We start from the raw sequence: 13,379 nt of genomic DNA, 5'->3' as shown, positions 1-13,379 counted from the left end.
GGCTGAAGCTTTCTTGTGAGAAGCATGAAAAAACATTCTTATGGAATCATTTTTCCAGGAGGATGTTAGCTTTCATCTTTATTTATCAACTGTTGCAGTATGGTGGATAATAAATTAGCTAAAATTGGACTTTGTTTTGCTGATATGTATTGCAGCTTTACTGGTACACCAGAAAGCCAGGATGGAGCGACTTCAACGTGAACTCGAGATTCAAAAGAAAAAGTTAGATAAACTAAAATCAGAAGTCAATGAAATGGAGAATAATCTGACACGAAGGCGCCTGAAGAGATCGAATTCTGTTTCCCAAATTCCTTCAGTAAGTCAAAATCTCTATATGCTGTAAAATTCAAACCCATAAGCATGATCTTTCATAATAAAATAAATGACACAATAATTTATTTAATGGCACATTGTATCTAGAATTAAATTGGTAGCCAGTGTTGTTCCAAATACAGATATAACAGGTATAATATGCTCCACATAGCAAGAACGGCTAAGTTGGCAATTACGTTGTGCACTAACTCAACTTTCTCAGTGGCTTTCAAGGCTAGTACACCCCTACCTCGATGTAATGCTGTCCTCGAGAGCCAAAAAATCTTACCGCGTTATAGGTGAAACCACGTTGTAACAAACTTGCTTTGATCCACCGGAGTGTGCAGCCACCCCCTCCCTTCCCCGCCCCCTCCCTCCCTCCGGAGCACTGCTTCACCGCGTTATATCCAAATTCATGTTCTGTCAGGTCGCGTTCTATCGGGGTAGAGGTGTACCATGGAGACCTCATTTCAATAGGCTGGTTTGAAGGTCTCAAAGACACGAATAACTAGAACTTTAGTCTAGAGTCTGTTTACAATCTGTTTCATAGCACGTCTTCTAACACCAGCATTCTAGCCACCTTCTCCTCTCGTGCTTCATCTGTCTTGTCAATTGTATAGCAAGATGATCTGTGAGGATAGTTTAAAAGGGAGCGAACACTTTGGAGGCAACATACCATTTTTCAAAGAAAAAGGGGTCATAGTATCTTGCCAGCCATCATTTGGTGGACTACCGCAGTACAGTAACCTGAATCTGAAACCTTTATTAGTCTGTAAAGGGACAGTAATTCAGGAGTAATTCATCTGTGAGCACGTGTGCTATGTACTTGGCCTGAAAGACGTAACAATAAAGCCATGACAAACAGGTGAATGATGCATCTCCAATCCAAAAATAAGCTTAAATGTACATCCGCCTGTGTGTGAATGGTGATTGATACTGAAGTGGGAAAACTCAGTCTAACAGATTTTTTTTTCAGCTGGAAGAAATGCAACAGTTGCGAAGTTGTAACAGACAGCTACAGATAGACATAGATTGCCTAACCAAAGAGATTGATCTTTTTCAAGCAAGAGGTACAGTATGCTTTCTCAGTTCATCAGCAACTATAAACATTCTTTTTTTATTTTATTTCCCCCCCTCCCCCATGACACACAAATCAAATATCAGGCTAAGCTATACATGATCATCACATAAGTTATTTGCATTATCATAATATTATAGTTATGGTTATGAAAATACTTTCATTCTAAACCCCTGGTTGTGGCGGTTTATAATCTTCCCACTACCTCAAATAAGTCGGGTTGAAATTTATTACACCATGGTTTCCATAAGTCTAGAAGTAAATTATTTCGTAACATTGGAAAAATCTAGTTGGCTATTTTTTGAATTACGGAGAATGAAATGGCCAGCATTCCTCTCCTTTTTCTGTCCGTTATCTAACCACAGGTAGTTAAAACTGTGCTTCAGATTTGCTTCCAGTATGTCCTCCCTCCTCATCTGCAGGGCCATAAGCCTTTTTTTTCCCCCTGTTGCTTTTGGATTCTTTGGTCATTGAAGACCAAGATTGTGCACCTGCAGGTAAGGAAGAAGAAAATAGGGATTTAGTGAAGATAATGCTACAGTGAAGTTTTGAGCCCTTGGACGTAGCTGAGAAACAGAAAAAGAGAGGATTGCTGACATCCAAGTAAATAAGTCATTGGGTATGGTTTAAGATTTGATCAGATTTATTTTGGAGGTTTGTAGAACTCAAATGATTGGCATTTGAAATGCCAAACTTAGCATACAGTTAATATTCAAGGGTAGTGCATGCTTTTCTACGTTAGAAAAAAGAGAAATAAGTTGTGAATGATTGAAAATAACTTTCCGATGTTTCAGTACACATCTTTTTCTTTTTAAAGAGGAAATTAAAACGAGAAAAAGTTTATGAAATATTAGGATTGAGAGTTTAAACATATGAAATTGAGGAAATTCAAATTAAATAATAGCTCAGCAATAAGTTTCATGTAGCTTTTATACATTTAAGTATGTCTCATAATTGTGAGTTTCATTATGGTTAGGGAGCTCAGAGCTTCTGTATAGTAAGTTATCTAAATACATAAAACATATTGTATCGTGGGAAATAATGCCTTTCTTTGGACTGTGGTAAAATAATTAACTTTAAAAAACCAAATATGTGAAAGAGGCAGGTGAAAATTACCAATATAATGCTTTTTATATATAAAACTTTGATTGAATATTATTTAGACAGTCAGTTTGCCAGCTAGAGCTGTTGACTGAATCAAGCTATCTGGATTCTTTTCCCATCTTTGCCGTTCATTTGTTATGTAACTTAAGTGGGAAAGTTACTTAGCCACCAGTAATATCTTTCTCAGACCTGTATTGATATCTTGGTATGAAAGGCGCTAATGATGTACATAGTAGTATTATCATTTGTAACCATTACAAAAAAATTGTGTTTTTATATCCAAAGATTTTTGTTTAAAAAAAACTGTATTTACCTTTTTTTCAGGACCACATTTTAATCCCAGCGCTATTCATAATTTTTATGACAATATTGGATTTCTAGGTCCTGTGCCACCAAAACCCAAAGGTACTGTTTGGATTTAGTCCTAGCATAAGTACAGTTATACTAAAATCTTATTTTACCTTTACCAATACATGCTGTAATTCTGATTCAATCTGAATATTGATTGTGGTGTCTATTTTCAAAAGCATGAATGACACTAAGTGTATGTCTACACAGCAATTTAAGTCTGGTTCTGAGCACAGGCTCAAGCCACACACACACGCACTCTCTCTCTCACTCACTCTGTGAATCCACACTGCAAATGTGCTAACCTAGGGCTTAGACCCAGGGTCCCAGTGCATAGGACCTAGGGTGTGAGCCCTATTGGTTTCCTGTCTGCATGTGGCCCTAGGTTGACTCAGGTCCCAGAAGTACTCTAGATATATCCCAGAGTAACTGGGAGCAGCGCTGCAGGCAGCCAGCACAGGGGCAGGAAGAGCCATTAAATGCCTGGTTGAGTGTGCTCCCCTTTCCTGCTCCTCCCCCAGCACCGGCTCCTCTTTGTTGCTGTGTGGAGCTTGCCTGGACCAGGGAGTGAAGTTGACAGGCAGGAGGTGGCTCCTGGATGCTGGGATGTTGCGGGTCATCCCTATGCTGAGCTGGGAGCCCTGCCATTCCCTATCTCTGCGGGGCAGCTGCTTGGTCCTGCTTCATTCTCTGGCCATTGCTTCTACCCTCCTTGGGGCTGCATGTGCAGGGGCGCCCCGGGCAATGTGCATGGTGAGTGGGAGCCGAGTATCCAGGAATTAAAGATTGTCGTGATGAAACCTCCAGGAATACATCAAACCAAAATTGGCAACTCTATCCAAAACTTCTCTGCAGCCTCCCGGGGATCCTTTATCCCTGCCTTCTGAGGTGGGGCAGGGATAAGGGATTCTGGAGGGTGAGGGCATGCTGGAGCACACTGTACCTCAAACTCTGGGGATGCACTTCACTCTGCAGCCACCAGCAGCCAGGTTGGGGTGGGGGGGGTGTCTTTTTCCTCTGATACTTTCATTTTATGTCAATTTTCAAAACGGACAAAAATAAATGAAAATACAAACAAACAAAAACACCTTCACTGAACATCCCATTTTAAAAATTAAGAATTGCAAAGTTTCATTTTAATAGTTTGACAGCCCTGGAGACAGATGTCCTAATTATCCTCAGAACAGGTGCACAGGGGCATTTTCATGCAGGGAGGCTGCAGTGACTCAGCCTAGAGCTGGTGAGCCCAATTCTCAGATTAGGTGATAGTTCAGCATAAATCCTTCTCAAACGGCAGTCATTCTACTGAGAGAAGCACCAAAGGAGCTACTTATGCCATTTATATACACGTGCTCCTTTGGGCACATCAGTCCCATCAGTAGCACCATCACAGTTAGGAAACAGGGTGAGCAGTAGTTTTCCCATAATACACCACCCATAATGCTAGAGTGTCAACATTGCAGGTGGGAGGAGGAGACAGCGCTAGGCACTTTGGGATATATCTACTTTGACTCGGATCTGTGCACTGCTTTATGGACACCAGTGCCCTAGGTTTGAGCATGGGTCAGAAAATTCTTAATTTAGGATTAAAATGCAGTATTGATACTCAAGCCCAGGGTTCCCTGACTCGAGTTACTAACCCGTGTCTTACATTGCTGTGAAGACATAGTCTTAGGTACCTAACTCTCATTGAAAGTCAGTGAGAGTAAATCCTACCTCTGCATGCTTTCCTTCCTTTTCTGTTTCATTGTATACATTCTCACACTTTTAGGGAGGGAAGAAATTAATACAGAGGAATGATTACATTTAGTATTTTAAAATAGATTTATTTATGAAAAATACATGAGTTGGATTATGTTTTTGTTTTTTTTAAAGTTGGTCATCTGTATTTACTTAATCTATTGCATAGTTCTAAGTAAACTAGATTAGATGGCTTCATCACAGTCCCTAGTAAAAGCATATTGCTTTAGAAAAGAACAATGTTAGTACAGAATTCCAAGGCAAGTATACCAAATTTCTTGTGAACTCCATGTATGATGGGTATTCTTAATGTGTTCTGAGCTTTTGAAGCTCTTCCTTCAGGTTCTTGTTTTATACACAATTTGAGAAGTGGCTAATTAAAGAATTTTGGCACTGGCAAAGCACTCATTTCTGACAATTCATGATTTCCCAGAAACTTTTATAAAGTGTCTGATTGGCACATAATACTAAAGAAAACTAGGAGCTATTTTAGCAGCATGCCAAATACATATGTACTGTATCAAAGAAGTGGGCTTTCCTTATTCTAGACTAGTGGAAGGTAATTGCACTGTAGATGTGATGATGATCTCCTTTCCGGAAGCAGTCAAATAGCTCAACTTTGCAAGCATACTTTTCTGATGAGCTGCTTTGACATTGAATATTTTGCCCAAGGACTAATAGCAGCAATATAAGGTAGAGTATAAATGAAAGCTTTTATAGCAGAGAGCCAGAGAGAATGGATTTAAATCACTGATTTTAATTATGATTTAAATAAGCAAGCAGGATTTGATTTGCATTTGAACTTCAGTTATTTCCCTAAAGAAAGGTTGATTCTCTTTGGTTGGAAACCAGTAAAACATTGATTTGCAACTAAATATAGCCTTTACACTAAATTTGGAACTACTTTTTTTTGCTAACCAGGGGGGATGCATTATGTCTATACGTTTATTTAAGCAATTATCTAACTTAATGTACATTTATTCAAATTCTACATTTTTACATTTTTGATTGTTGGAAAATGGTTAGTTGATTCATTTTTTATGTACTTAGATGATTATTAATTTTTTATTAGTGATTTGTGTCAAGCTGCATTTGGATGAAAATTGAAATTCAATTAAAAATCCACAAGAACAGCAGTTTAAAATTGTTTTTATTAGTTAAATAAAACTACCTTAAGCATACTGGATACAGAAGAAAAAAAGTAAGTTTATCAAAACATATTTTTGCATTGAGAACTAGCTGATTCATTAAACAAAGAAATAAGTCTTAGTGAATAGAACTGATTGTTTCTGGCCCTCATGTCTTTCAAGATTTTAGAACTAGTAGCGCTCAGCTTCTCACACATTTGTTCATATTAATAAAATGGAAGTGAAAAAATCAACTTTTCTGCTTTTGTCAAATCCCAGTTGGAAGAACTAGTCATTGAACTGAACTAGTTGAAATAAAAACAATATTCTCTCTGCATCTGCAGAAGAAGCTACTGCTATCAAAAGCTGGCTTAGTATTTAAACTCTAATTCCAGATGCTTTGCCTGATTTCCATCAGTTCAGTGATTTGACTTTCATTAAAACTTGAGCAGAAAACATGTACCACTTGAATATTTTCATTTAATTTCAATTATTTTAATATAATTTAGGCCTTAATGTAGGTTGTCGTGGTTTCAAATTTAATTTTAAATCTTTTAATTTTTTTAAAATAATTATTTCATTAACATTTAAAATATCTGATTCACATAAAGCTGGGGTTTTTTAGTTTTTAAAAAAACTTTTTTTAAATTCACGTTGCAAAAAGCAGATATGATTACCCTTGATATTTAAGTAGCAACAACTTTAAAAAGTTGGTTGTCAGATGTTATGTTTAAAATACCATGGCTTTATATTTTTAACTGACTATTTCTGTTAAGAGCATAAGGTATTTGTTAAAATAAATTATTGCAACACTTTTAAATAAAAACTGTGGGCTCTGCATTTTAGAAATAATTCATAACATTTAACTTTAGTACGTGAGCATTTTCCAAAGGAGACGCATGCATCTGGGGATGGGCTACACCTCTCTAAAGAGGATTATGAAGAGTGAGTGGGCGTTAATAATTTCTGAAGTTCAGAATGCAGACTAAAACATTTTAGTCTGCCAAGTCTGAGAGAGAGAGGTTTCATGCTTCCTGGGGCTGAAAACTCAGTGAGTCACATTTGGTGAGTCAGCTGTTTTTTAAAAATATTCAAAAGTAGAACTGCCAACACTTAGTTGTACAGTCTGAGAGTTAGCATAGCAACTAGATTTTCTATGTTTAAATAATGGTGGGTATTTTTTAAAATTTACCATAATTCAATTCAATTGTCCTTAATTTCCCTAGTGAGCCGAGTTTCTGTGATCGCTGTAGCAGCTGTCATGTGAGTGATTTGCCATCGAAACCTTCCAACCCCCAGTAAAACAGTTTTAAATATTTTTGAAAAGTTAATATTATGCATCATGTAGGATTCAGATAACACATTCCTAATGTAGTTAAGATTTGTGTGTATTCAGTGTCATATCTGCTTTTGTTAATGACAAAATAAGCTTTACGTTTTTTTGTTCCGGTTAACCCTACAAAGCCAGTACAAACAGGAGATGCAGATTCTATTCCCTCTGAATGATGAACTTTTTACAAAGTTCAAATTAGTTGTACCTGTACCAACTGCATTGAAAGCAAAGGAGTTGTTCAGGTGTAACTGAGGGCATAATCTGAAGACCCTGGGTTTGCATAGGTATCACAGAAGGCCTAATTTAGCCCATAGAACCTTTTATTACAAGTGCTAATGGTTGAAGTGGAAAGACTCTGACCTTGTTTCTGAGACCAGGATGAGATTGCAAGGCTAACAGGAAAAAAGGTTTCTTATTAAATTGAGAACATGTGATCTGGAAATCATAGCAACTAAACATGGAATCATATGTTATTTTTAGAATAACTTTTCAGAGTTCAGACACTTTAAAAATTTGGTTCTGTTTTGTAAGTGCAGATCTGACTTAACTGTTACCAGACCATGCTAAAGTCGTAGTTTAGCTTAAACCATGCCTTAACTGTATCAGTGTGGAGGGATGTCGTTTCATCAGTTTGGGGTAGCCCTTTGTTGGACCAGACAGAAGAATGTTAGATGTTCTGAGAACTTCAGTGTCATATGGGCAAGCACTTTAAGCTCTGCCAAAACCATAGCAGATGCCTGCTGAGTATGATTAAAAGTGACTGTTACAAATGACAACTTTTTGATTTTTTTTCCCAAATTGAGCCAGAACATATTAAATCTGCATCATTCAAAAGCAGTGAATTTTTAAAGGTTATGATTAATTATAATTAATAATAAAGATTTGACTGTGCCTATTGTGCTATATTGTGTTTAGGTTATAGGTCACTACCTCTTTTGTTTGTGTGCCTCACCTATTGCAAAAATGCTTACAAATCATTTTTCTGTGATTGTTTTTATAATGATTAGAATTATTTAGGATTCTAAGTCACCATAGAAATGTATTCAGGAACAATGAAAATAGTGTTGTTTTTTAAATAGCATTAGAACACAACTTTGCCATTGATTAGCACCATATAAAATATTAAAATCCAGCTAGTTTTTAAATACTATTCAGCTTTAGGACATGAGTTACTGGACATTACAAATGTTTCTTATATAATTTTAAAAAGTGACTTTAAAAAATCGAATTTCAAAAACTGCCAAATTAGTCCTTCATTTACTTTTCAGTTTCACATCTCATAAAATGAGAAAGATCAACCATAACAGAAGTATGTATTTTAGTAGAGGAGGGCTCAGTTACAAAATTTGGATCTATAGCTTAAGTTGAACACTCCTAAGATTGAGAGGTTGTTTTGGGCTCATCTCCACAGTTTAGATTTGCACTTAAAATACAGTGTAGATAATGATGAATTTTGGATGTAAGTGTTTGGAGACACTTGTATGTTTTTCCCCATTCACAAAAGTGAAAAATGATTTTCTTAGAATCTGTGATGGTGATGATGAATATTTGTTGTGAATAAACTCAGAAATGTATCAAAAAGTTACAAAATAAATTTTTAGCAGTAAGTAAAGATGCTAACAAGCTACAGTGAAGTCTGACCATCTATCAAAGTGTTTGCCATTGCCATTTCAAGAGAGTAATAACAGACTATACATATCATGAAAAGCTAAAGTCTGTATCTGGAATAATGAAATGAATCTGCTTAGGAAAGGGTGAAATACTGAGAGGTAGGATATGTATAGCGTATGTGTATATAATTAAATACTGTTACCGGTATTGCACTGAAATTAACACACACAGTGAAGATGGTGCGTAATGTAAATTAGTGTATCTCACTGGTTTGTGATCAGCACTAGCTGCCTGTTGGTTTCCAGGTGATGGGATTTTTAAAATCTATAAAGCCCTATCGCATGGAACTTAGCTGTTAGAGAGACTGCCTGTTTTTCTGTCATTCTGCTGCAGTTGCAGTTAGTGGAGGCACTCAACTGAAGCCCTCTTTGGTCTGGTGCTCTCCACAAGTGACCCTCAGCTTTGGAATCCCCACCCACGTGTTCCCCTTAACCTTAAATAGCCAAAGACTGTTGTTAATGGTATGAAGAGTACACTTACAGAATTTGTGGATGACACCAAATCAGGAAGGGTTACAAGCACTTTGGAGAACAGGATTAGAAATCAAAATGACCATGACAAATTGGAGAATTAGTCTGAAATCAACAAGATGAAATTCAATAAAGATAAGAGCAAAGTACTACACTTAGGAAGGAAAAATCAAATGCACTAATACAAAAAGGGGAATAACTGGCCAGGCGGTAGTACTGCAGAAAAGGATCTGGGGGAGGGAGGTATAGTGGATCACAAATTGAATATGAGCCAACAATGTGATACAGTTGCAAAAAAGGCAGATATAATTCTTGGATATATTGACAGGAGTGCTGCATGTAAGACACAGGAGGTAATCATTCCACTCTACTAGGCATTGGTGAGACCTCAGCTGGAGTATTGTGTCCAGTTTTTGGTGCCACACTTACATAAAAGGTGTAGGAAAATCGGAGAGTCCAGAGAAGAGCAACAAAAATAAGAGATTTAGAAAACCTGACCTGTGAGGAAAAGTTAAAAAACTGAGCATGTTTAATTTTGAGAAAAGAAGACTGAGGGGTGACCTGGTAAGTCTTCAATATGTTACAGGCTGTTATAAAGAGAATGGTGATCAATTATTCTCCATTTGCATGTAGGACAGGAAGTAATGGGCTTAGTCTGCAGCAAGAAAATTTAGGTTCGATACTAGGAAAAGCTTCCTAACTGTAAGTATAGTTAAGTATGGAATAGGTAGCCATGGGAGACTGGAATCCCTATCAGTGGAGGATTTTAAAAACGGGTTAGACAGGCACCTGTCAGGGATAGTCTAGGTCTACTTAGTCCTGCCTCAGTGCAGGGGGATGGACTAGATGACCTCTCAAGGTCCCTTCCCCTATGTTTCACTGAGTCTGAACTTCAGGGCATGCTTCAAGGCCTATCTTTTTACATAGACTTTTGCAGAGAGTGGTACAGTAAAGAACTGTATTTGTGAACAGGACAGAGTATTGTTTTTGATATTCTAGCTATTCGTTTTCTGGTTTGGGGAAAGCTGCTGATCTTTTCCGTTGTCATTTGTTCAGGGTCATATTTTTAAATCCTACTTCGGAGCCCAGCCCGCCATCCCCCCCCCAAGACCAGAGCATGCCCTTTTTTTCCATGTTGTAAATCTAAATAAATATTAAACTTTCTTGTGACTTTATATAATAACCTCTTTCTCTGTGTGCACCTTCCCCTTGCTGACTAATTTAATCTGCTAAAACTGCAATATTCAAATAAATTTAGGAAGAGGCTAGACAGAGAACAGAAAAGTGGTTGGGAGACTTACCTTTGATGTGATTGGCTAAGCTATATATAGACAGCAGGTAGAGCGAGGCGGGAGAGAAATCTCTCTGTCACTTACAACAACTTGTGCAGTTTTCACAGGTACAAGGTAATTTTATTTGTTACCCAAAACTCAGCTCAAAATTCTGTCCATCCTTGTTGTTTTTGTTTAGTAATTGTTTTTCTTTTTCACACCTACAGATCAAAGGTCCATTGTCAAAACACCAAAGACTGTTCCAGACCCAGACGAAGACGAGGGAGCTCAGTGGAATTGTACTGCCTGTACTTTTTTAAATCATCCAGCCTTAAACCGTTGTGAACAATGTGAAATGCCCAGGCATTTCTAAGCCAACAGGCCCATTATCTTTTGCAAAACCATAAGAAACCTACAATGGACTGTTCTGTCATTGGGGAAAAAATCATTTTATGCATAGGATTTTGTAAAATTGAAGGTTTGACAAGATGGTGTTTTGCTAATGTTAAATGTCAGTCCACAGAGCTAATAATACCTCAGTGTTGTGTCCAAGGCAGTTGAAATTCATCAGCTGAAAGGTAATCTGCTGAAAGACTTGGTTGCCAGCTGCCTAAACCATGTACAGTATTACCAATATCCCAATAAGATAATTCTCACCGTGTTCAGTGCTTGGGTGTTCTCCATCCCTCTTTATCCCCCAATGTCACTACTGAATTTTGACAGGGGAAAGGAATAGAATGATAGCTTTTTTGTTTTCAAAGCTTTCAGTGAAACACTACAAATGCAGAGGAAATTAAAAGGAACAAGGTTTAACTATTTAAACTGTTTGCCGCCACAGTGCCCATGGATAGGGGAAGAACTTCACAAATCAGTGGTACTCTTTGCCTTGTCTTCCCTGAAAACGTCTCTGCTCTGTGAAGCCAGAATCTATACAATCACCTCTAAAGATGAAAAGGAAAAACTGCATGCATTGTCTGTACAATACACAGTGAAATACCCCAAAGCTTTTCCTACTGTACATAGCTCTAGAGCCTGCTTTAAGTGATTTCTTTTCTTCACCTTTATTATTTTCTTGTACTTCTGTATGTATAGTGTAATAGTCTTTTTTGTTAACTTTCTTTTTTCCCTTTAAGTGATTAAGCACGATCATGTCCCTTTTTTAAGCTTTTATCTGAGAGAAGCAATGCCTTAAAATAAGAGCATTAATGGTAAGAAACTATGCACAATAGCTTTCCTCTGCTCATTCTGTACATTGCTCTTGTAAATGCTGATGATCTGTGAAGACCTGCAGATGCAGCTTGGTAAAAATGCAGGAAAAGTTGGAAGAGTTATACATATAGTTCACTCTGTACACTGAGTTTTACGGTGGGTGACACAAGATAATGTTTTGTCTGGCACAAGGAAACAAACTAAGAAACTTTCAACCCACCAACAGACTAGCATCTGATTTAAGCTTGCTTCATCTGCTGGGTATCTTGCAGACTCTTGAAGAGATATTTATCGGGGGAGTACATACAGTACCAAAATCAACAGCAGCAGCATCATACAGCTTTGTTCAGAGAACTTTAAATACTTTCCTGTTTTGGCAGCCAGTTTCTAAACCTGACTTGGTGGTGAAGTCTTATATTTATAGAAAACAAGGATAGCAATATTTAGGACAACTGAAATAAAGGCTGGAAAGAGAAATCAAGCAGACTTGAACACTGAAGCAACCTCAGCATCTCTTTATTTTGATGATTATTTTTAAAGGAAAATATTCAGGTGATCAGGAATGTATGTAACTGAAGTCAAGAAAATGAAATTATATTACAGTACACGTGAAAAAGACAGCATGTAAATAATAATGTAGCAGCACTAAGTGAGGCTGGAGGGACTGCTAAAATGTAGCAAAAGGGAAAAGATAAAGTAGACTGTCACCCACTGTAAACATTTGCCAGTGGACATTTTTAAATAGGAATTTTACAAGTGATCTATGTGAATGCACAAAGGCCTTTTGTTTTGAAGGCTTTGCATTTCTTATGTGGGAATAAAATGACAATCCCAGGTAATTAGGCAGTAGACCCAAAGCACTTGCATTCAATGCATTTTGTTTATAAAAATGAGGCCTTGTTTTTCAGCTTCATCTGCAGTTCTATGTGAAGATTGACAAATCAGTTTTTACCTGTTTTATTAATAAAACCTAATTTGGATATCTTGAGTTGATGGTTTTGTGATTTAGCTGGGTAAACTGTCTTTGTAACAGATAAGTTATTTATAAAAATTAAAAAAAATATATATTCTAATGTTTGCTTTTGTGATTTGTTTGCTTTTTCAATCTTGTGGAGTAAAAGTGTAGCCAACTCAGCAATAAATAGCTAAATACAGCTTTAAAATACGCTGATTTGTTATGGCCAAAGGTTTAATTAAGACTTGTTTTTATGGCATCTTTTTCATCTTGTATCTTTCCCATGGCTTATTTCTGTTACATATTAGTTAAATGTGTACAGGGCTTGTTTTGCTCCAAAATAGTGCAGCCACAGAATTATGTCCTGACTATAGAATTCCTTCCTGCTCCAGAAAGTAGTAAAGTTGCTTTCAGTCAGAGGTGACATACCCAATCAAGGGCTGGCTTACTCTCAGGTTTTTGTACTGCTATAATTACATCGGTTTTCAAGCAGCAGACATAGTTAAAATACTACAATCCTCTACTGTGGACACAGTTACATTGGTATAAAGGTGCTTATATTGGGATAGCTTATTGTACAGAGAGCATCTTTATACCAATATAACTGTATCCACACAAGGGGGTTATAGGACATTAAAGGTGCTTAAATCAGTAAATTTACAGAAATAAGCTATATTGATATAAACACCCTTATGTACAGTAGAACCTCCATTATGAACACCTAAGGAAAGTAGGTTGTTTGTAACTCTGAACAAAAAGTT

The 13,379-nt window shown here is 37.0% G+C and overlaps 1 protein-coding gene across 4 annotated transcripts in view; it reads left to right on the top strand.

Annotated features, from left to right (window-relative positions):
- The window catches only part of TAB2 (TGF-beta activated kinase 1 (MAP3K7) binding protein 2), a 138,105-nt gene extending 125,462 nt beyond the window's left edge, over positions 1 to 12,643 (top strand). For all 4 annotated transcript variants that reach the window (XM_054022593.1, XM_054022594.1, XM_054022596.1 and 1 more), the window contains 4 exons: positions 156 to 316; positions 1,289 to 1,382; positions 2,819 to 2,899; positions 10,682 to 12,643. In XM_054022593.1, the coding sequence (XP_053878568.1) occupies positions 156 to 316; positions 1,289 to 1,382; positions 2,819 to 2,899; positions 10,682 to 10,827 (482 nt within the window). In that variant the 3' untranslated portion in view covers positions 10,828 to 12,643. The remainder of the gene's footprint in view (positions 1 to 155; positions 317 to 1,288; positions 1,383 to 2,818; positions 2,900 to 10,681) is intronic.
- Positions 12,644 to 13,379: the final 736 nt, after the last annotated feature.

This window comes from Malaclemys terrapin, chromosome 3, assembly GCF_027887155.1.
Source record: "Malaclemys terrapin pileata isolate rMalTer1 chromosome 3, rMalTer1.hap1, whole genome shotgun sequence".
Taxonomy (NCBI): Eukaryota; Metazoa; Chordata; order Testudines; family Emydidae; genus Malaclemys; species Malaclemys terrapin.
This window is presented reverse-complemented; position numbering and strand designations above follow the sequence as displayed.